The sequence below is a fragment of the Talpa europaea genome (genome assembly GCF_964194135.1).
Source record: "Talpa europaea genome assembly, chromosome: 3".
Classification (NCBI taxonomy): domain Eukaryota; kingdom Metazoa; phylum Chordata; class Mammalia; order Eulipotyphla; family Talpidae; genus Talpa; species Talpa europaea.
Genome location: NC_140069.1, coordinates 34,763,759 through 34,786,623, shown reverse-complemented (window position 1 = coordinate 34,786,623; position 22,865 = coordinate 34,763,759). Strand labels below are relative to the sequence as shown.

The window sequence follows — 22,865 nt, the reverse complement described above, 5'->3', positions numbered from 1 at the left end:
TGCAACTCTCAAAATCCTTTAACTAGTCATGGGGTCCCTGGTATAGTAGGAATTAGCCAGGTTCTTTTGTATGATGAAGTGTTAATAAATGGAACAAACCTCTTAGTAAAATGGTGATTTTTACTTTTAGGTTCTTGAGATTATAGGGTGCTATATATTTTAGCATTCTTACAGCACTTGATACTTCCAAGCAGTTTATAATCATTGGTTAGATGTTTCCCACACAATGTCGGTAGACTGGATTGGTATTCTTTCTTGTTGTTTTACTGATGAAAAGAGAGAGCTAGTTTGACTGACTTAAGTTTACGTAAGTCAATAGCTCTGTCTGGATTAACATTTAAGTTCCTAGTTCCTATGCTGAGCTCACAGACTGATGCTTTCAAAAACAAAAACAAAAACAAAAACAAAAACCTAGTGATTTTGTCCATTTTCCTGCCAAATGGATGGGTTTCTGGTTGCTGGGAAAGCTCCCGATACTGACATTCCATGGGACTAACCCATATAGCAGAGAGATTACCACACTTTCAACTGGGTGTTCACAGAGAGTGGCATGTTGAAACTCAAAATTTTGAAATAGCAAACCCTGTCTTTTTTTTATATTTCTCCTCCTAGGTTTCTAATGTCTTCATAAACCTGGGTCTATGCCACAGCCTATTCTGCCAAAGACTACTTACCTCTTGTTTCTCCACAAGTTAAATTGGGTTCATTCCATCTAATGTACCAGTGAGCCCAGGTTCTAGTCAGTCTTGCCCATGTTATAGCCTATCATTGTCTCTATCCCACCTTTTTTTCACTTAGATTAATATAGAAGCCTCATAATTGCTGTCCCTGCCTTCAGTCTTATTGCCTTCAACTCCCCCTTTCTTCATGTTGCTAAACTGCTAGAAATGCAGATATGACTACTGCGTTCCTAACCTGTACATTTCAGTGGCTTCCCATCCTGTGGGATGAAGTCGACTCTTCATTGTGACATTTCAGAGAAGTCCTTCTTGACTGGTTCTATCTACCTTTCTGTATCACCTTCCATTATTCCTTTCCATAGATTTATACACTAGAGTTATTTATACTCAAGGGCCCTGTGTATTTCATGTCTCTGAACCTTTTCTTTTTTCCATGCTGCTTTTATTTAAGTACTTTCCTTCCTCATATTTATTTCATCAGCTGGTTAATTCTTGTTACTCAATGTGACTAGACTGAACAGTCAAGAGTAGGAATAATAATAGTTGCACCAACAATATCAAGTTCTTTGCCACTTTGTATACTTAAACTAACATTTAATGTATTGACATGTTGACTTTATAGGAAGAATGACTTAATCTATCTTAGTCATGCTTCAGTGATATGGCATCTCAATGTTATGGCAACTTAATAAATATTTGATGAATGAATGACTTACTCTTATTTATAACTTCCATCTAGATTCCAGGCTTCTTGAGGGCAATGACTATAACTCATATTTGTATGCTGGGCATCTTGGACAGTGCCTGACAAATGTTACTCAATGTTTTTTTGATAATCTCATTTATTATTTCCTGTATTTGCATGAACTTTAATTTATGTTACTGATGGACTTTATATATGATGTTCTTTCAGACAGCAACTAACCTTAAATTGTCAGTTTGGTTTAATGAACATTTTGTGAATACCTGCTCTGTGTCAAGCAGTCTGTTACAAATAGCAGTTCAAATATGTAGCAAGGGTGAAATATAAAAAGAACAATAATACAAAATATTAAATGCTAAAATGGAATTGTATGAAGTCCTGAAACAGGTGTGAGAATAATTCTTCCTGGAGAGAATGTCATGGTTCAAGGAAAATGATAGAGGAAATATCTGACAGATTCTTCAAAGGGTTAGGAACTTTTAGACAGGTAAACAGGTGGAAAAGGCATAAAGATAAAATGAGCAAAAGAGTTACTTTTGCTAATGAGTACTTGATGCTAATGAGGAATAGCAAGTGGTCTCTTAAAGGCTGAGTGTAGGGTTTGTAGAGAAAAAAAAATGATGTGCGGAGGCTGGGACTAAATTGATGAGTTTTTGAGTCCCAACCTAGTAGCTGGGATTTTAACTTATAAGCAAGAAGAGGCCATTAAATAGTTTCATGTTAGAGTTATAGATTTATTACAGGAAGATGATTGATAACAATTGCAATGTATATAAGTGGATGCTAGAGTGTATACAGGAAAGAGGTAGAGATAATGAAACTTTTTTAACATTTTATTAGTCAGTCCTAACACTGACCAAACAACTGACCATTTCATACTGCCTGTTGTTGTCTGGGTTCCAGGTGGAATGTTGAGGTGTTCCCAGGGTGTGTTGTGGTTGGGCAGAGTTCCATGGTGGGCCAGAGATCCTCTCTGCAGCTTGGCTTTGGGCTGAGCCTTTGGAAGCTGGCTACGGTGGTAGCGGAGCTGCTCCCTAGTTATCCAAGTCCATGAACTTAATTCCCACAGCGTCAGTGGGACATGATAGTGTGTCTCCCTGTCCTAAGCTTATTGGTGGACCTGATAGTTATACTTAGCCTTGTTCAGTCTTTCAGAAGTCAATTTTAGGGCCTCCCTGGTGGCGCAGGGGTTAAAGACTGCGCTATCAAGCTATTGCCAGCCACTGCAGCATGAGTTCCATCCCCAGCCGGCCAGGGAGCAACACACATGGCACAGCAGACCTCTCCTGTCTTACCTGCTGCTCCCTTCAGCAGTATATGTCAGTAGATCTGCCTATTCTGCTCTCCACTCTGTCTTTGGTGAATCCTCTTACCACCTGCACCTCTGGCTTACACCCCAGTTCTTGTATGCATAAATAAATAAATCTTTTAAAAGTTAATTTTATGTAAGTTGTGAAAAGCAGCTCACAATCACTGGTTAAAGGGATTGAGGAGAAATGCCAACTTATTGACATGCTTAGCACTACTAAAAAGGAGTAAACAATGGATTGAGACATCTTTAGAAAATGAGTGGAAGAAGAGTTATTAAATATACCCTGCTTCACAGACTTGTACACAACTTGTACACAAAGTTGAAGAGGACCAACTTGATGTTGATGGAGGAATGAACTTCCTCAACTTCCTCAAGAGCTGAAGATCCAAACACTGAAAATAAAAAGAGATGATGGTGATGATAAAATGCTTGAGTACTTGATTTCCAGCCTGAGGGTCACTGTGGTCAGTGACTGCAGGAGCCTTCCCTGGGCTGAGTTCTCCACCTTCACTTGCTGGACGTAATAGACCACTCTGTCATGGTGGATTCCTCCAAATCTAAAGAATATTGAACTTCCTAAGTTTAGCCTCATATGTTAGGATTTCAATTCTGCAAGAGGTTATTCAGAGCCCCGAAGAGAGCTGAAGAATTTGATATGAAGGTGATCAACTACTTTGGACTATGACAGTAGCAATGGAAAGTGAAGTAGACAGGTGTGTAGTGACGGAAAGCAGACTGGTGAATGGGAGGAATGAGAGGTTGCTAAAGGGTACAGTATTTTTTTTGCAGGTGATAAGAACATTCTAAAATGGATTGTGGTGAGAGTTGTGCAACACAGAAATTACTTAAACCATTGAAGTGTGTACTTTAAAATGTGTAAATTATATGGTGTATGAATTAAAACAGTAAAGTTATTACCAGAAGAGAAAAAAATGAGAAGAGGCCTTTGGACACTTGGACTTTTATGGAATGGAAACAATCTGAGGAAACTACTCAGCAAACATGGGATGTGCCTAATGAAAAGAAAAGATCATTGAAGAGCCCAGAGAAAGAGGGGAATCCAGAGCCAGTCCCAGGCAGTAGGGCTGTACCCTAGTCAAAGAAGTGATAACATGAACCTGGTTGAATTCCAGAATTACTCTGAACCAGTGACTGCTTCATGCCCCTAATTTTCTCTTGTTTTGAGGGGGACTGTCTATTGCCCATCTGATATTTCACCCATTGTGATAGTCAGTGCATGTAGACATAGATAACTTTTCAGTTCACTAGCTTCAGGTCAAGATGACCTGTACTTGAGCTGTGCTCAGGAACTGCCCTTGAGGGCAGTAAGTAAAAAGGAATTGAAGCTTTTTACTTGATTTAGATTACAAGATTTAGGGATCCAAATCTCTTAAGTAGGTGAAACTTTTGGAGGAGAGGGTGCTTGGGAAAGAGCATTTACTTTTCTAGTTGGAAGAATGTGAATAACTGTGGTGGGTTTTAAGACATGTTCACTTACCGTCAAGGGGGGTGGTGTGGGGGGGATTAATCCCTCTTCCTCTAAATAAGGCTGGTCTCATTGTCACTGGCCGCTGAAGCCAAAGACTGTCACAGGTGGTGCCCCCTGGACAGGAGTGCTGATGAAGAAGATAGATAGACCCAGGGAAAATGTGAACAAAGTATCGCATTTAGGGTGGAGACTCTGATAAGGGACTGCAGAAGCAGCTTCGAGCATTTGGTATTCAGCGTTTTCGATCTTCAGCAATTCAGGGGTCAGCGATTTTTTACCCCCCACCATGCTGATCTTCCAGAAGGCTGTTGTGGGCCTCTGAAGAACGTGGCAAGGCTTCCAGCAGCCAAGCTCAGAAAGGAAAAGTTCAGAGGCTTTGCAAGTAAGTAGTCAAGTGACTGAAACTGTTCCCCATTTTACTGCAGTTACAGCCTGGCAGGGAGGGCAAAGACCTGGAGCCAGGTGCCTTGCTGAGCTGTGAGTGTGACCTCTGGTCTGGTCATTTGGCTGCTGCAGCTGCTGTTTTGAGTGTCGCTTGTCTGGTGGTGCACTGCCACATCTCAGCAGCTCTGGTGAGCATCTCCTGTTGGTCTTCTGTTGTCTCTGTGAGTTGGATCCTGGCCTAGAGTCTGGCTGCTATGTGCTCCAGGTTCACAGTGTCAGGAAGATGCCATCTTGGGAGGCTTTGTGTATAGGACCTTAAGACACTAGCCACTGCTTCGGGTGAGGTAAAGGCCATTTTACCTCAGTAACCCTTTGTTTTCCCTGGTTTGTTAAGTAAACCCATTATTGTTGTTCTCTGAACCTGAGTAGTCTTGCAATTGCACGCGTGGTTGAAGAACTCAGAGGGTGACCTGTATACTATTTGGGCAATGTCCGTGGCCAGTTTTAGTTCCCCTTGCAGCCCTGTATCATCATGACTTGTTTTTAATGACAGATAATGTGGCAGAAGTGATAACTTCAGGACTTCTGAAGCTAGCTCACAACAGTGGTGTAACTTACATTCCCGCTTTCTCTCTTGGGATGTTTGCCCTTAGAACTAAGCCTCGGTGAAGGAAGGAAGCCCAAGGCATGCAGGAGATGCCACTTGTAGCCTCTGGCTGACTCCCTGGGGCCCCAATCAATACTCTCCACCTACCACCACATCTGAGTGAAAGAACCTTTAGGTGATTTCTGTTGTAACCTTCAAATCACCCCAACTAATGCCAAGAGGAGCAATGACAAGCAGTCCTCCCAGAGCCCTGCTCAAACACTAGATTTGTGATTAAAATAAATGTTATGTACCCAGCCTTTATGTACCCAGCCACAGATAGCTGGAGCAGGCAATGTTAATAGGACTAATCAGATATTGGAAGAAAGAAAGAGGAAATCATGAGTGTTTACCAGATTTTCTAGGTTATGCAAATTAATAGGAAATAATATCAAATTGTAATGGCCAGTTTACACACTTAAGTCAGAAACAAATAATCAGTGTTTGGAGAGTGTCAACTGGGATGCTGGCCACAGAAGAGATAAGTGTTTGTGAGATTAAAAAAAAAAGTCTTATGGTCATTTTATTTAGATAATAACAGCATCTCAGAAAACTAAAAAAATGTCAGAGTGAAGCAGTTGAAAAAACTAAGACAAAAAACAGTGATTAAGTAGTTGGAAGTGACCATTTTAGCAATTAGCAATCAGTGTTAATCAGCACTTCTTATTTTACTGTTAGGATGTCAGTGCTATTTATTACAATATCCCTTATAAATTTAATGATTTTTCTTTCAGTTTGATACTGCTTTACTCTCTTACTGGAGAAGGTCTTGCTATAGAAACAAGGTCTTCTCTGGTCATCCCATCTAACATTGCCAACTCCTCAGTCCCCACACATGGTTTTCCTTACCTGCTTCATTTTTGTCTTCCTTAGTAATAACATCACATAGCATAGTAGATTTACTTATTTTGATTGTTTTTTTTCTCCCTACTAGAGTTTAATTTAATTGAGACACTTGTCTATAGAAGGTGTTCCTAAATTATTTGATGAATAAATGAATAAAGTGATCTTTTAATCACTTGACAAAGAATTAAATTGTGATCTGAATACTTTCAATCCTGTATGTAATACTAGTCTGCAAGTCTTTGGAAATCTGCAATCTAAATGTGGCACATACATATGTAACCCTAATGCCTAGCAGCCTCATAACTGGACACCTGTGAGATACTAAGAGTAATAAATATCACTGGCATCAAATCCTTCCCCTTCATTTTGCCATTGTCTTTATATTTTGAAAATTTAAAATATACACAAAATGGGAATAGTATAATGAACTCCTATGTAACTATTGTTTATTGTTGAACATCAGTAATTGACATTAGTTTATTAACCTTATTTAGAATGTTTCATCTATTTTTTCCCTCTAAATTAAAACAAACATCATGTAATTTCACCTTATAGTATTTTTTTTTTAAGATTTATTTATTTTTACATAAGAGCAGGGGTACAGGCCAGAGGCGCGGGAGGGTAAGAGGATGCACCAGAGACAGAGTAGGGAACAGAACAGGCAGACTGACTGAAATACACTGCTGAGGGGAGCAGCAGGCATGACAGGAGAGGTCTGCTGTGCCATGTGGGAATCTCCCTGACCAGGCTGGGAATCAAACCCACACTGGAGAGGCTGGGCTGCAGACAGCTTCACAGCACTGCGCTTAACCTGCTGTACCACTGGGAAGGCCCATCACCTTATAGCTTTTGATGTTTTTCAATATGTTAAGTATACTTTTTAAAAAACACTACTATTGTGGCTTTATACACACACAGAATTAGGAATTCCTATCACCTAATGCCCAAGCATGATCAAATTTCCTCAATTGACTCCATAAAATTTCTATTAAAATCAGGAACTAAACAAGGTGCACAATGTATTTGGCTATTATTTTTCTTAAGTCTCATTTATCCTATAAATCTCCCTTTCTCTTTATCGATGCATTGATGTGTTGGTGAAACCATGGGTCATTTGCCCTGTAGAATTTCTGATGTTCTAGATTTGGCTGACTGCTTTCCTGAGATAAATTTAGCTTGTTCTTTAGCCCTCATATTTTCTGTAAATGGTAGTTAGGTCTAGAAGCATGATTGGGTTCAGATTAGATTTTCAAGGAAGGATTTTTTGTAGGTGGTACGATCCATTTTATTTCATCACATTGTGAGACTTAAAACTTGTGATTGTCTCAATTTTAATGATGCTAAAATTGATTAGTGAGTTATTAGCTTGATTTCTGACAGAGTTCCTTTACAGTTTTTTGCTTAATACTTTTATCATCTAATTATGATCTTTGTAGATCCATTATTTTATTAGGATTTGGAAAAATGGTGATTTTTTTCTAAGTATACTTCCTTTTTTCATTTATTAGCTTCAGTTTTTCTATGAATAAGAATTTTATTTATTTATTTATTTTTTAAATTCTGAAATGTGCTTTTTTTTTTCAAGATTTATTTTTATTTTTATTTATACAAGCACTGGGTATAGTCAGAAGTGCGGGAGGGTGAGAGAATTCACCAGAGCCAGAGCGGGGAGCAGAGCAGGCAGACTGACGAAACACACTGCTGAGGGGAGCAGCGGGCGGCAGGAGAGGTCTGCGCGCCATGTGGGACCCTCCTCTGGGGCCGGGGAGCAGCTGGGGATCAAACCGGCACTGCGGCTGCGGGCAGCTTCGCAACCCAGCGCTCAACTGCTGCGCCACCGGGGAGGCCCTGAATAAGAATTTTATATTCATTATTAGATTTCATATTAATTCACGAGTGCTAGAAAAGGAGAATAATTGCTTGATTTTTTTCCTTTATCAATTTTCGGACTAAGGAGCTGGTATGGAAGCAAGTGCCAATGTAATCAACAAGTTTATGGTATTTTATTTTCAAAATACCATTATGAATGCTTAGATTTTAATGTATTTCAGTCCACTCTAATTTTCAAATTTTCCCATTTTAAATCAGAATTAGCCCCTAGAAGTTGAATTTTATGCCCTTTGGATGTGGTTTCATTAATCTTTGATAACTGGCAGAGACATCCTAGACTCATTTTGTACATTTCCTGCCCCAGACTTGGAATTAGCTATTGTACCCCCTCCCCTCTCCCCCTCCCGCCCCCACCAACCTATAGCTTATACTTTTTGTTAGGAAAGTTAAACTAAATGTAATTAAATACTAAGTACCCTTTGTTCTCCCTCCTCTCTCAACTCCCACTACTCCTTGTGATATTTTCTGCAATTGCATTCCCAGGAACCTTGAAAACTGACTGTGTGACATCTCTAACAAAATTCTTTGTGCCCTATGAAGTGGATAATGTAAGAGCAGGCATCTCCTAGGCTAAAGGAATACTCTCTGCTGCAGGTAAACACTAACTCATGAGTCTATACTGCCCACACCTCCTCAGAATCTGAATGCAAAGCTCCTCACTCCATTCATGTCCAGCAACATCCTCACACTCCTTTCACCCTGTGCAATCACTGTACTGCTACCCTTAGGGGAACTGGCTTCTTTTAGGTTAACCCTGCTGACTTCTTGGGTGGCTACATCAGAATAAACTCCTTTGTGCAAAGACATTCTTTTGGTTCATTGTATGGCTTTCTGAAGGTGAATGAAAGACCCAGTTTGGTTGTTTACACTACCTTCCCTCCCTTCCTTTTACACATGAAACTGATGCCCCCATCCCCCAGCTTTAACACAATAGAGATCAGAATGTTTTTGTTTCCGTGACTTCCCAATTCTGTGATTAAAGGTTCTAAGGCTATATAATATAGAACTTAATCTCTAGTGGTTCCCATCTCCCTTTTCTACTTTTCCTATAAACCCATGGCTGAGAAGTTGTTAATAAGAGCATTGAAGGGTGGTAAAAGTACTAGGATCATTACCTTGAATGGGAAGAAGATGAAAAAGATGCCCTCAGCATTGGAAAAACTGACTCATCTGAAGACTCTAAACCTTCAGAATAACCTAATTCCCAAAGTCTGCCCAGAGGTGAGCGCCTTGACTCAGGTGAGGAGCAGCATATCTTTTTTGGATTGGGCACAGAAAATAGGAAGAATAAAGAGAGAACAGTAAAGTTTTGATCTCTGGAAACTTAGTTCCCTAGGGAGCTAACTGGTGAGTGTTGTTGGAGAAGCATCAGAAGACCTTCTCCCCTAGGGGACTGATTACATATGGTAGAGGGAAAGGATGTTTTAAATAGCTATGTGTTCTTTGGCCCACATCTGGAATCATAAGATTAGGCCTCTACTCATTTTTCTGGAGACTGTTATCCGGAAAAGGGTTGGGAACTGGATCTGCTTGTCTACCTTGAGGCTCCATCTGGAATTGAGCTTTAGGATCTCAAGAGTTGCTATTCATTCTGGGAGTACCCTGAAGCTTTTGCATATGGAATGAAGAGATATTTGGGATGTAGGAAGGCGGTTCCTTTTCAATTTCTTAGAGCAGGCAGAATTTTGAGGAGTGTTGGCAGGGAATGGAAAGGACTTTTATTTCTTCTGAAGTAGGCTTTTAAAGAGTTTAGTATTTTAAATAAAGAATAACCTTCTTAAAGAGCAACAGTTGACATGAATGAATCCCATATGTTTGGGTTGAACATATATGCAGAACAATGTGAAGCTCCAACTGCTAAAAATCTTGAGGTTGGAGAAGGCAAGGGATATTAACTTTGGAGAAGGCAAGGGATATTAACTTTTCTTTTGGTCCACTCCTAAACTGTCATCAACACTGAAAAAAACCTATACAACCAACAAAGTCACTGCAGTTCATCAGTTATGAGCTCAGAATAACAAACAAACAAAAAAATCTCTTCTTTCCTTCTCCCACCTCATTTTCTTTTAGATTTTCAAATTATCTGAGTTTTAGTCTGCACCTCAGAAATGTCTGTGAGAAGTTCAGCTATACAAACTACACTCCCTCCTTCCCCCCAAAAAAGTAACTCCTCAATCCATTATAATCATAAACCAGCAGGGATTTGGACTTAATTAATTGCGTGAGTAGTTTATATGCAAAAGAATTTAGGATGTGACTAAATCATGAGCCATTCTCCCTCTCTGCTTGAAATCTTTTTTTTTTTTTTAAACTTTTTTTTTTTATAGAGGCATGTTTTTATTTATTATATTTGTTTGTTTGTTTTATTTATACATGCGCTGGGTACAGTCAGAAGCGCGGGAGGGTGAGAGAATTCACCAGAGCCAGAGTGGGGAGCAGAGCAGGCAGAGGGACTGAAGTACACTGCTGAGGGGAGCAGCGGGTGGCAGGAGAGGTCTGCGCACCATGTGGGATCCTCCTCCGGTGGCCGGGGAGCAGCCGGGGATCGAACCGGCGCCGCAGAGGCCGCAGGCAGCTTCGCAACCCAGCGCTCAACCGCTGCGCCACCGGGGAGGCCCTCTGCTTGAAATCTTTGCATCAAAGTAATGTAGTGCATTGTTTTAATAAAATTGAATACTACATGAAACTATATAAAGCTATCTCCTGTCCTGCTCTCCCTCTCCCCAACAATCTGTTTTAACTTTTTTCTTGAGTTTGTCTACTTTAGATATCTCTACCTTCCAAGTACAATTAGAGTAATACAGTTTCTACATAGTTATCTCTTAATATTGTTGCAGCTTTCTTTCATCAGTCTCCTTTGAGTCCCCACCCCCATATTTTGTAAGATGACATCTTCAGCTCTCCTTCCTTCTTTTCCTTCACAAATTCTAAATGTCTTACTTTTATAAAATGGATAGTGTTTACATTCTATTCAGTTATAACCATGGTTGAGTATCTTGTCTCTAGAAGAATTTTGAAATTTCTAAAATGAATTTTGTTAATAAGTTACTATCATTTAAGCAGGGTTGATAAATACACTATGATTATATTTTCTTCCTTATATACCATTTTTGTTCCCTTGGAGTTTTTAAATTCCTTTCCTTTATTCTTGTGCATTTGCCTTTATCATGGCCTTTTTTTCCCCCCAAACTTGACTGTACTACATTTCTGTCAAATGTGCTTTTTCCTTGAATGACTTCCTTCGAGGAGCCTTCATTCCCTGTCCCAGTCAAAGCTGATTACTATCTATAAAACACAAGAAATTCAGTTAAAATCTGCTTTACAAGGAAGGGTGTTGGGGAAAAAATGTGATTTCGTCCTTAAAAGTAAGGTTGAACTGAACCCTTTGCATCTTTTGACAACAGGAAAAGCCCAGCACAAATTCATTGGTGAAATGATCTGTTTAGTGCAAAATCCTTCAAACCTCTGGTTATCTATGCATTTGAGGACACCCTACAGAAGGTGGTCAGACCCCACTCCAGAGGAAAAAAATAGTTTGATTTATGAATAATTTGTCAATGATGCAAGAATACCATGGGTCTGAGATGTTAATTCAGGCTTTCTGAAATCCACTTGGGTAATGAACAACAGATGGAGCTGGTGGCCTTATGGGGGTACCTTTTCAGAGGATTCATCAGTGTGAGTTTGTGGCCTCTCTCAGGCAGATAAGGGATGGACCTAGAGGGCCCTGGGCTGCAGGACCATGCTGGCCATAGATTATAGAAGCAAGCTGGAGGTAAGGAGCATCACCTTAGTGTCATGTTTGCTATACCTGAAAGGATAGGCTGGTGGGAGGCTTGTTGAAAAAGGTCATGGGATTATTAGCCTCAAATAAGCTACCAGGGTACAGATCTATCGAGCAAATCTGGCAGTCAATAAGGTTTCCCCCTATAATCACGCTTTGTGACATTTTGATAAGAGCAGTTCCCCTTACTATGAAGGGAACAATTAAAAAAAAAAAAAAAAAGGAAAAGAGAAAAAATTTAGTCAATTGTCTTGAAAAAATCGTTGAATCTGGTGAGAGATTTGGCCCATCATATGAGACTCATTATTGCTCACTTGGCTGTGATTGAGCATCTCCAGATCTCCATGTTTTTAGAAGCACACACCCTCGCTTTAAAGGAGTGTAAGTGCTGGTCAGGAGGGCAAGCAAATCTGGGAAGAGCAAAATTATGTACAAAAGCTAAAAATTTCTTGAATATGTTCCACATAATTAAAATTTTTCATTCCTTGTTCTAAAGCAGGATTAGTATCCAAAACTAAGGATTGCTTATGCATCATCATTATAGTAAATTTCTCTGAAGTTGATATCAAATTCTTCATTTGTAGTTGGTGCAGCTTCAGAAAAGTTCAGTCTGTTTTTCAGTCAACCCAAGTCAAAAAGATTAGGCAAAAAAACAAAACTAGAAAATTTTAGTTTAAAATATCATAGTCAATTATTAGAAAAATTCAAGATCCTGTCCAGTTTGCAGGATAAAAAAGAAACAAAAATATCAAAAATGATTGAGAGGACTAGAATTTGATGTTCACAAAAAGATATATTATTGAAACTTTTCTCCACCTTCACCCAATTTTACCAAATAGTTATAATAAAATTAACTCTAGTGTTCATAGATCTGACCATTTGCATAAATTCAGCAAGAATTTAGAAATAACCATATAGAATTATAAAATTTACTTTGCCGAAATATTTTATGAGGAATCTCAAATTGATAGTCCTTACATGGTCAGCCTCTCCGGGCTCCAGAGCACACCAACATCTCACCATCAGATTTCGCCATTATACTTGCATCTTTGGGTAAATTCCTCTCCTCTGGAGGTTCCCAAGATTTCCTGGGATTCCTAGAACTGCCAAGGGTTGCCTTCTTTACTCTTCTGACACAATGTAAAACATTAAAAACAGTTCCTTTTTTTAAGATTTATTTTTTATTTATTTGTGCATACAAGAACTGGGGTGTAGGCCAGAGGTGCAGGGGTTGATGAGAAGACTCACCATGGACTGAGTGGGGAGCAGAACAGGCGGATCTACTGAAATACACAGCTGAGGAGAGTAGTGGGCAAGACAGGCAAGGTCTGCTGCACCATGTGGGCTAGCTCCCTGGCTGGGGATTGAATTCAGGCTGGCGATAGCTTGATAGTGCTGAGACTTTAACCCCTGCGCCACCGGGGAGGCCCCTAAAAACAGCTCTTAAGAGTAATACTCTCAAATTTTGGTACTCACAAAATGGTGTTAAATAGAATAATAACATCAACCATTTATTGAGAGCCAGGCACAATGCTAGGAACTTTTTGCTCATATTCAAGGATGTTATTATCCTCATATTTAAAATGTTTATGGTTCAGGAAGAGGTTAAGTAACTTATCAAGGTCACTCAACCAATAAACACATCTATAAAATGAGGTCTTTATTTTTGTGTGTGTATGTGTTTGGGGGGGGTGTCTTTCAGTTCTCTTGTATTGTGAAATTTACCATAGTGTGCTGTTCAGTTTATAATTTCTAAAAACAAAAACTGGACTATGGTGAGGATTATTGGTTCTTCGGTGGTGGGCATTGTGTAGAAGCATGTTTGATAACAAATACCCTAGAATCATACAGTGCTGTAAACCAAAGTTACTTGAATATAAATATAAATTTCTAAAACAAAAAAACCCCAACTGGATTGCCTAGAGATGACACTACATGGATTGTCCCCATATTTTCCATATATTTTTCTATACTCATTCTTTTTACAAATATTTGCCATTCAACATCCTGTGGTCTGTGCTGTTCCTAAGGATATGTATGTAAAAAGCATGGTCCCTGTCTTCATGCTCGGGGACCAAGTTAAATGTTTGTATATGTAAAGCTTAATACCTTGCACTAAGAACTTTCAGTAAATTTTAACTGTTGTTATGATTGATATTATCATTATTGCATAACTTGCAACAATGATGAGATGGAAGGAAGTTCTCTAGAGAGTATGGATCCTATCTCTTTTTATTTTTGTTTGTTTGATTACTGAAATTCTGGAAAATTTTAATCACTTCTAATGACACAAAAAAAGGTGTTACTGTTCTATAATTTGTGAAGAATGCATTTGGCTTGTGACTGATCAAGTTATGATATATTAACAAATTTCAAAGAAGCACTTTAGAACCTTTGAGGTGGGGAGACCTTATCTTGTCCCAAGTTCCTTGTACTGTTGGCTTGAGTGCAATGGAATGGAAGCTATTTTCAGAATTCGGCTTAATCAAGCACAGTGTTATCAAAGTGTCATATAGGAACAAAGGTGCTTTGTAGGTAAATCAGCTAGACTCTTAAACCCCCATAAATAAACAATTAACCTAATTGTGTGCAGCAAAGTAGACACGGATCATAAGATCCAGTGGCTATACAAGTTCCCCTTAAGTGGCTCACATGTGTGCTTGCCCAGGACTAAGATAAGTTCTGTCATACCTTTTTATTTGACCACAAACAACTGACAGTAAATAAGGTCAAATCTAAGCAGAGTTGGGTAGTTTGTAAATTTGACATTGTGTCCCTGTCTCACCTTTTCATAGTTTTACTGATCTCCTTGATGACCTCTAACTCAAACAACTTCCTTCCCTCTCTTCCTTGTTCTCCTATGTTAAATATTTATGTCTGCCTATAGGGAGTAGGCACTCTGATATTTAAGGAAAGTGTATAAAGATGTAGAAAAGGCTATGACAAGGCTGGAAACACTTAGGGTAGGGAAATCCTCATGGGCTGATTATTTGGTAGCTGTTTATATATAATCTAGTAGAACTGGATAAAGGGAATTTAAGTGCTAACACCTCCCATTCTTTGCATTCTTTCTTTATACAATGCTGTAGGTAGGCAATAATAACTATTAGTATTAGGGTGATTACAATGGAATAGAACTGAAAAGATGCATCTAAAAGGAATTTTGAGAATAGGACTTGGTGACTATTAGTTAGAGAGGGAGAAAAAGAAGTTCTAGATGATTCCAAATCATTACAAGAATGGTGGGTATATTCACCAAAAAAGGGGTGGGTGGGTGAAAAAAACATATCTGGTTTGTCCATTGAGGTTGTCCAGTTTTAGACTTTAGATTTAGAGTGACAACATCACATCCACTTGAGATATCTTTTGAGCCAAAACCAACAACATGCAATTTTTAAGGGATAACTGTAAATTCCTACATTTAAATTAAGAAAAGAATTCAATTGCACAAACCCAGGATGTGGGTTATCTTATTGACAGTTAACTTAGGGGGTTTTGTTGGCCACAGACAAAATTAATTATGTACCAACAATGTACCCTGATGCTGAAAGAGCACATGCCATGGTAGGCTGCATTAAATGAAGTGGAGTCATCTGCCTGAGGGATATTTCATGGTCCCACCAGCATCTCTGCTATAAGATCACATTTCCTTTATTTGTTTATTTATTTATTTATTTATTTAAAAAAATTTGAGATCACATTTCCTGTCTCACCATAGGCACCATGTTTTCAGAGAAGGGTAACTTACAAAAAATTGAGACAGTGACCAGATGGTGAGGGGTCTGCAAATTACATCCTGAGGGAAATGGTTAAGGAAGAATGGAACAAATTCAGGGTGAATATGATAGCAATCTTCAAAAATTTGAAAGATTGTTTTGTGAGGGAGAGGGAGGGGAAGAAAACTACTTTTTATGATTGCTGTGGGAAGCACTGTGTAGACGTTACAGAGAGTCTAAGCATAGAAATATGTAAATAAGTAAAAAAATAAAAATTTCTGGTAAGATAAAAAAGCTACCATTACTGATGTGTTCAAGAGGAAGGTATATAATCGCCTCCTTGCATTTTATCTGGTGCACTAGGTGATTTATGAAACTTCTTTTTCATTGTAAGCTGCTAAAATTCCCTGGATCAAGGGTCCATGAGAAACCATTTAGCAGCAACAGTAGCTTTCAGTAACAATATGCTCATTTCCAAGGGACAGAAGAGTTATGCTCTGCAAATACCAATGAACTTAACTATAGATAATTCTTGAAATAATATGTTTTCAAATTATCAAGAAGTTGTCTTTCATTTGACTAAAAGCCTTTCCTCAGAAGCGCATAACCTCAGAGACTTACTAAAAAACACTGCGTGTGCTTATGCTACATGCATCTATCTCTGAAATCATTTGTCAGTAAAATAGCATTTGGAACAACTTGTCAAGGCATCCCAAGTATCTTACCTCAGATGTAACCTCCTGAGAGAGGTCTTTCATAATGACCCAAGTTAGCCCCAAGTTAGTTTCATTGCATTCTATCTTCCTACCATCATGTGTGGTAATTAACAATAACAGAAATGACTTGTGCACTAATTTTTTGTCTGTCTCACTTCCCATTAGATAAGCATTATCTAATGTGGGGGGTCTTATATGTCTTTTTCTTTTACATTCAGAATAGTACGAGGCACATAATAGATAGCTAATAAATATAATAGAATTAATTACACATTAGGTTGGGGTTGAGGTATTTCTCAAAGATAACTCAATCTTTGCTACCAGTGTCCCTGGACATTTCTGTAATTTGTTATGTAGGCTGAAGTTCTGAGATATTTGCCATGGTGACATAGGATAACCACTTTGAAAAAAACTTCACCATTTTTAAGGTCTCTTAACCAAAGGAATCTTCCTTTGGCTATCTTGTTCAATCAAACCTCTGACATTTTCTCTTCCCAGCAGATGACTTTGTTTCATATTTCATTGACAAAACAGACACTATCAGCCAAGAGCTCACTTACCTGATCTGAACCTACCTCTACATTCCTTGCTATTAGCCCGATGGCCTGAGTCCGATTTTCATCTAATGCCATGTAACGCGGGCAAGCAGCAGGGCAGAGTGGGCAGGGGTGGGGCAGGCGGCCGGGAGATCCCAACTTCTAGCAGGATCTTTACTCTTTCTCTTTGGGCTCTCTATAGTCACTCGTCCTCTCAAAGCTATTCTCTACTGCTCTAGCCGTTCTCTGTGTGACGCCATCCTTACAGTCTCAGCCTCCAGGTGCAGATGTACCCACTCACGCATGCGCACACCATGCTTCAGGTGTCCACAATCAGGCACTTGTACCCACGCTCAGGCTCCCAAGCTCCTCCTGCATTCAAGGCCACAGGTGATAGCCACAGAGGCCAACTGCGCAAAAGCCTGAGCATCACTTACCCAACATGCCAGCACCCGCTTATACTTTTGATCCTATTCCACTCTCATCTTCTAAATATCTTGATTCTATTGTGATCTCTCGCCTTATATCATTAGTTTCTCATTATCTACAGGATTCTTTCAGTCAACATATAAATAACCTGCACTATCTTTCATTTTAGGGGGAAACAAACCCTTTAATTCCCTCCTCACTTTCTAAATTCTCTTCATAGCAAAAATTCTCAAAAGAATTGTCTGAGTCATTGTCTTCAATTTCACATTCTCTTCACAGTCCACTTCAATCAGTTTCTTCTCTGACACTTTGCCCCTGTTGTCAAGGTCACTAATGACTTTCATGTTGCTAAATCCAGTGTTTTTTTTTGCTTTTATTTAACTTAATCTTCCTTTGGGGTTTGACCCACATCTTCCTTCTTAAAATAGCATTCTTTTCCTTTTCTTTCCCCTTGGCTTCTGTGATACTGTTTATCTTGGATAGCCTGAGTCATAGCTTTTTGTAATTCAGTTAGGTTGTGCTCTCAGGAGAAACCTATCAGGGTGTGAGGGAAGCAGAACAGAACATGGAAAGAATCTAGGCAAGGAAGTTATTTCAGGAGAAATGTAGTCTCAATTCTGTGCTACTAGAGTTCTGGAGCACGCCTTGTGCCACAGAGGCAAAAGGGCTGGTTGTTCTATCCTTTCAACTGTCATCATCATTTCACATTCACAAGTAGGCCACCCTGGGAAGTTAAAGTCATAAACTTCCAATCATATTCAGGTAAAGTGTTTCCAGTAAGCAAAGGAAACTTTACAGAGAGGGACACAAGAGAACATCCAGTGGGAAAAGTCCACAGTAGTCAAGGGTTGAGCCCTGGCTTAATAAAGGGGGGCTGTTGAACCAAATGCTATAAGTAATACAAATTTCCATCCTGCTTTACCAGCCATTTCTTCTCTTTCTCTACCAGACCCCATTCTCTCCCCACACTCTCATCCTCAGTGATTGCTTTCAATCCCACATGAAACATTAACTTGATGAAGGCTCATAGATTTACCCTGGTCTTGACGTCAGAAAACTCTAGATCTGTATTTGCAACTGCCTACTTGAAATTTCCTACTTATTCCTACTATCCTGCCTACTTATTCGTCTAAGATGCATCTGAATTTAATATATATATAAAACAACTCTTAATTCTTTTCTTTTCTTGAAACTGTGCGCTGGTTCCAGTTTTCTTCATTTCAGGTATACAAGCTCCAAAAATTGTTCCTATCCTTGAGTCTTCTCTTTTTCTTACAAATCACAACCACTGGCTGTACATCCAAAGCATATCTCAATCCCATCGACTTCTTTCCACCTCTACAACTGCCATTCTAGCCCAAGCCATCATCATCTCTCACCTGGACCATGTGGCCATGTTTCCATGCTATTGATGTGGCATACTTCTTTTTATTTTTTAATTTTTTTTTAAGATTTATTTATTTATACAAGAACTGGGATACAGGCCAGATGCGCGGGAGGGTGAGAGGACTCACCAGAGACAGCACGTGGAACAGAATAGGCAGACTGACGAAATACACTGCTGAGGGGAGCAGCGGGTGAGACAGGAGAGGTCTGCCACGCCATATGGGACCCTTGCCGGGGGCCGGGGATTGAACCAGCACTGCAGAGACTGCGGACAGCTTCACAGTGGGGCACTCAACCGACTATGACATCAGGGGAGATCCTGTGGCGTACTTCTTGCTCTACCCAAAGGCTATTCTTTGTATAGCTGTTCTGTTAAAACACAAATGAAGTAACACTAAATCTCTGCTCACAACCCTGCAGTCATCTCTCATTTACTTAGAGTGAGATCCTGATCCCTTACTGTGGTCTAAACCATGTATAATGGGCCTAAAAATGCCATCACAGTCTCATTTTATTTATTTTTTTTTTGCTTGGCTTCTTCTACACACTATTCTTAGCTCTATCAGCCACATCTCTCAGCTCCTCAACCATATTTTGGCCATGTTTTTCTTATTGTTGCTCAGATCTCAGTTTAAATATCAACTTCTAAGACAAGTTTCCTTCATCAACTGATCACCATCTCCTCATTTTTAAAATTTTCTACAGAGTATTTAATATTGTATGCTTTATTCTTATTTGTTCATTCATTCATTTGTTCATTTGATGGTTCCTTTCTTGCTATTTGCCTTAAAGGTAAAGATCTTATAGTCATACTCACTTTTGTTTATTCAGCACCTGGAAATGGCAGCTCAAAATAAGTATTTAAAGCTGATTTTTAAATGAATATTGACCCACCTCCTTCCTTAGAGATAGTTATATGGACAATTTAGACTTTTTTTTTTCATGGTTTGCATGTGGATATAATCCCAAGCATCCCCCTGCCAAATTTCATGTTATAGTCAAAGTTGATTAAATCCTGTGATTTCCCTTTGCTATGCAATGAAATCAGTTTTCATGTATTGGGGTCATATTTTTATATTCTGTAAATCACAATGTCAAAAATATAACTCATAGATGAGCATTGATGGCATAACATATAAAATGAGCATATCTGTGTCCTCAAAAATACCTGGAAAGCATCTATGGTGCAGGAAATTACCAGCTCTATTCCTTGTTACCTGTTTACTTTAAAAATATATGCTACCTTCTCTTTGTTGGAGGTAATTCTCCATGAGTCTCTCATGCCGTTGCAATCTCATGAGCAGGAGCACTGCCTGTCTTTGTTCTGGACTGACTTCTCAAGGATGCTTATATAAAAGATATATATTTATATATATTTAGCGACATAGTGTGTGCTTCCATAGCAAGGGTGGTTACTGCCAAGATAAATGATTCAGTTTCTGTAGGATGATGGCTCTTCTGGAACACACCCACTGCACATCCAGGTTATCATCTGTCTCTTTTTTGCATTCTTGGTATAAAAATAGCAGTATTCTGAGCACTGCTATTTCTGTAAATAATAAACCATCCTTTTTCTCTTCCCCAGGGGTCTCATGTTACCATTATCTATGAAATTGTGACAATGAACTGTTAGCTGACAAGTTGGGTAAAATTTCATATCTTTTACAGATTCGAATACTCTTATATTCCTCACCAGTACTCACAGAGATTTTGTTGAGCTCTCAACTTGGCTACTGTGAATTTTTCACTAATAGTAAATGAAAGAATAAAATTACCTCCTTTTTGGAAAAGGGATTTCAAATAGTCACTGTGGTAGGCAAATAGTGGTCTCTCAAAGATGCCCACATCCTAATATAGAGAAACAAACCAAAGTGTCAGACAAAAATCAATAACAAATTACAAATTTGACTGTGGAATTGAGACAACGAGATGGGAGGAGGAGAAGGATAAATAAAGAAGGGAGGCAACACGATGGAGGTTGTGGTGGAGGGCTGAGCGTGCCTTGGTGGAGGGTGTGGTATAAACATGTATCTGAAAGGCGTGATTCTTTGCCTTTGAATCACATAGTGTTGTAAACCAGTGTTACCTCAAAAAAAAAAAAAAGAAAAAAAAAGATTTCCAAAATCATTAGGTTAGGCATATATTGCCTAAAATTAGTTCTTGTAATTTTTCTTGTTTTATTTTTCAAATTTATATTTTTTATGACTCAGATTTACTTTAAAAAAAAGTGGAGTGTTTGGGCCTCCCCTGGTGGCGCGGGCAGTTGAGCGCCATTCTGAGAAGCTGTCCGCAGCCTCTGCAGCGGCCAGCTCAATCCCAGCTGGAGGGCGAGGGTCCCGCAAGGCTCTGCAGATCTCTCCTGTCTCACCCACTGCTCCCCTCAACAGTGTATTTCGTCAGTCTGCCTGTTCTGTTCCTCACTCTGTCTCTGGTGAGTCCTCTCACCCTCCCACGCATCTGGCCTGTACCCCAGTTCTTGTATAAATAAATAAAATCTTAAAAAAAAAAGTGGAGTATTAGAGTTAAAAATAATTCTATTCTAGATGGGTAGCCACTTGTGCCAGCCTCTTTTTATTAAATAAATTGCCCTTTCCTACTGGAAAAAAAAATCCCACATCTTAATTCCCACAACCTATAAACGTGTTGGACTAAATGTGAAGGAAAAAATTAAGGATACAGGTAGAATTAAGGTTGGAAATCAGATGACTTTGTCATTGTATTGACTTTCTCGAATTACCTCGGTGAATCGAAGTAGTTATATGAGGATCTTTAAAGGTAAAGAGAGTGTCAAAATGATGTGATTTGAAAGAGACTCAGCTCACTATTGTTGGCTTTCAATATGAAAGGAGAATCAGACACCAAGGAATGTGGGCAGGCAGCCGCTGGAAGCTAAAAGAGGCAAGAAAACGGATTTTTCTAGTCTTCAGAAAAGAACACAGTCCTATCAACCTTTGGTTTTAGGTTAGTGAGACCAAATTCTGTAAGATAATAAATCTGTGGTAATTTGTTATAGGAGCAATAGGAAACTAATGCAGTCACAGAATCTCGGTTGTCTTTTCATTAGAATGGCCAAAATATTTTATTTTAGCTTCTACAAAATTGATAAGGCCTTCCAAAGAGTAGAAATACTGTCCTTTGTTTTTGGATAGTGGTACTTCTCAGAGAAAGATATATATATGTTCAGAAAACCTTTTCCATGATTCTGAGGACATGGAATTTTATTGTAAATATATCTATACCCTCCTAATATTAATTTAAATCATTGACATACATCCACACCAAATACCAGGTGATATTTAAATATAAATAATAAATTACTTTAATTTCCTAATTTCCTAACTCTAGTTCCTTTTTTTTTTTAAAGATTTATTTATTTTTATACAAGAACTGGGGTACAGGCCAGAGGTGCGGGAGGATGAGAGGATTCACCAGAGACAGAGCAGGAAACAGAACAGGCAGACTGACGAAATGCACTGCTGAGGGGAGCAGCGGGCGAGACAGGAGAGGTCTGCTATCCCATGTGGGTGTCTCCCTGGCCGGCCGGGAATTGAACTGGTGCTGCAGAGGTCGCGGACAGCTTCACAGCGCTGCGCTCAACCAGCTGCGCCACTGGGGAGGACCTGTAGTTCTTTTTTTAAGTAAATGTTTCATATATTAGGAGATACAGTTAGATTTTCAAATCAAACAAAAAGACAAAATATTAGGGAACAATCCTATATTATTGATTCATTGGATTAGATGCTCGGGGGTCTTACTCCTCTTACTTGCAATTCTTCCTCTGACTGATTAATCCATCATTATTAGGGCAGGTTCATGTGGGAAGGTCTTCTGTTCCCTTCCACATCATGTCATTAGTTTCTCTTGTAAACTGCTTACCCCCCACCGCCCTCACAAACAGTTGTATTCATGTAATAGAACTGTGTTATTGACCTAAATGAGAGACATTTCCTTGGGAGTAATAATAAAGGAAGGCCTCAGATCTTTGACTGTATTTCTGATGTCAGAAAATTAATGGTTTTTAATTAATTATTTATTTTTAAAGATTTATTTATTTATGCATACAAGACAGACCAGAGATGCAGTGGGTAGGGGCTGGGGGGGTTGGGAGGATTCACCAGAGACAGAGTTGGGAGCAAAACAGCTAGATTGACTGAAATACACCGCAGAGGAGAGCAGCAGGCAAGACAGGAGAGGTCTGCTGTGCCATGTGGTTCAGCTCTCTGGCTGGCTCTCTGGGATCCAACTAGAGCTGCAGTGGCTGCAAATAACTTCACAGTGCTGCAACTTAACCCCTTGGGCCACAAGAGAGGCCCCTTTTAATGGTTTTTAGTCTACAAGTCACAATGTT

At 39.2% G+C, this 22,865-nt stretch overlaps 1 protein-coding gene across 1 annotated transcript in view; it reads left to right on the top strand.

Moving 5' to 3' along the window:
• Positions 1-8,985: 8,985 nt before the first annotated feature.
• Positions 8,986-22,865, top strand: part of LRRC69 (leucine rich repeat containing 69) — a gene marked incomplete at its 3' end in the record, with an annotated part of 71,130 nt that continues 57,250 nt past the window's right edge. The window contains exon 1 of the mRNA XM_084230539.1: positions 8,986-9,189. Within this exon, the coding sequence (XP_084086665.1) occupies positions 9,007-9,189 (183 nt within the window). The 5' untranslated portion in view covers positions 8,986-9,006. The remainder of the gene's footprint in view (positions 9,190-22,865) is intronic.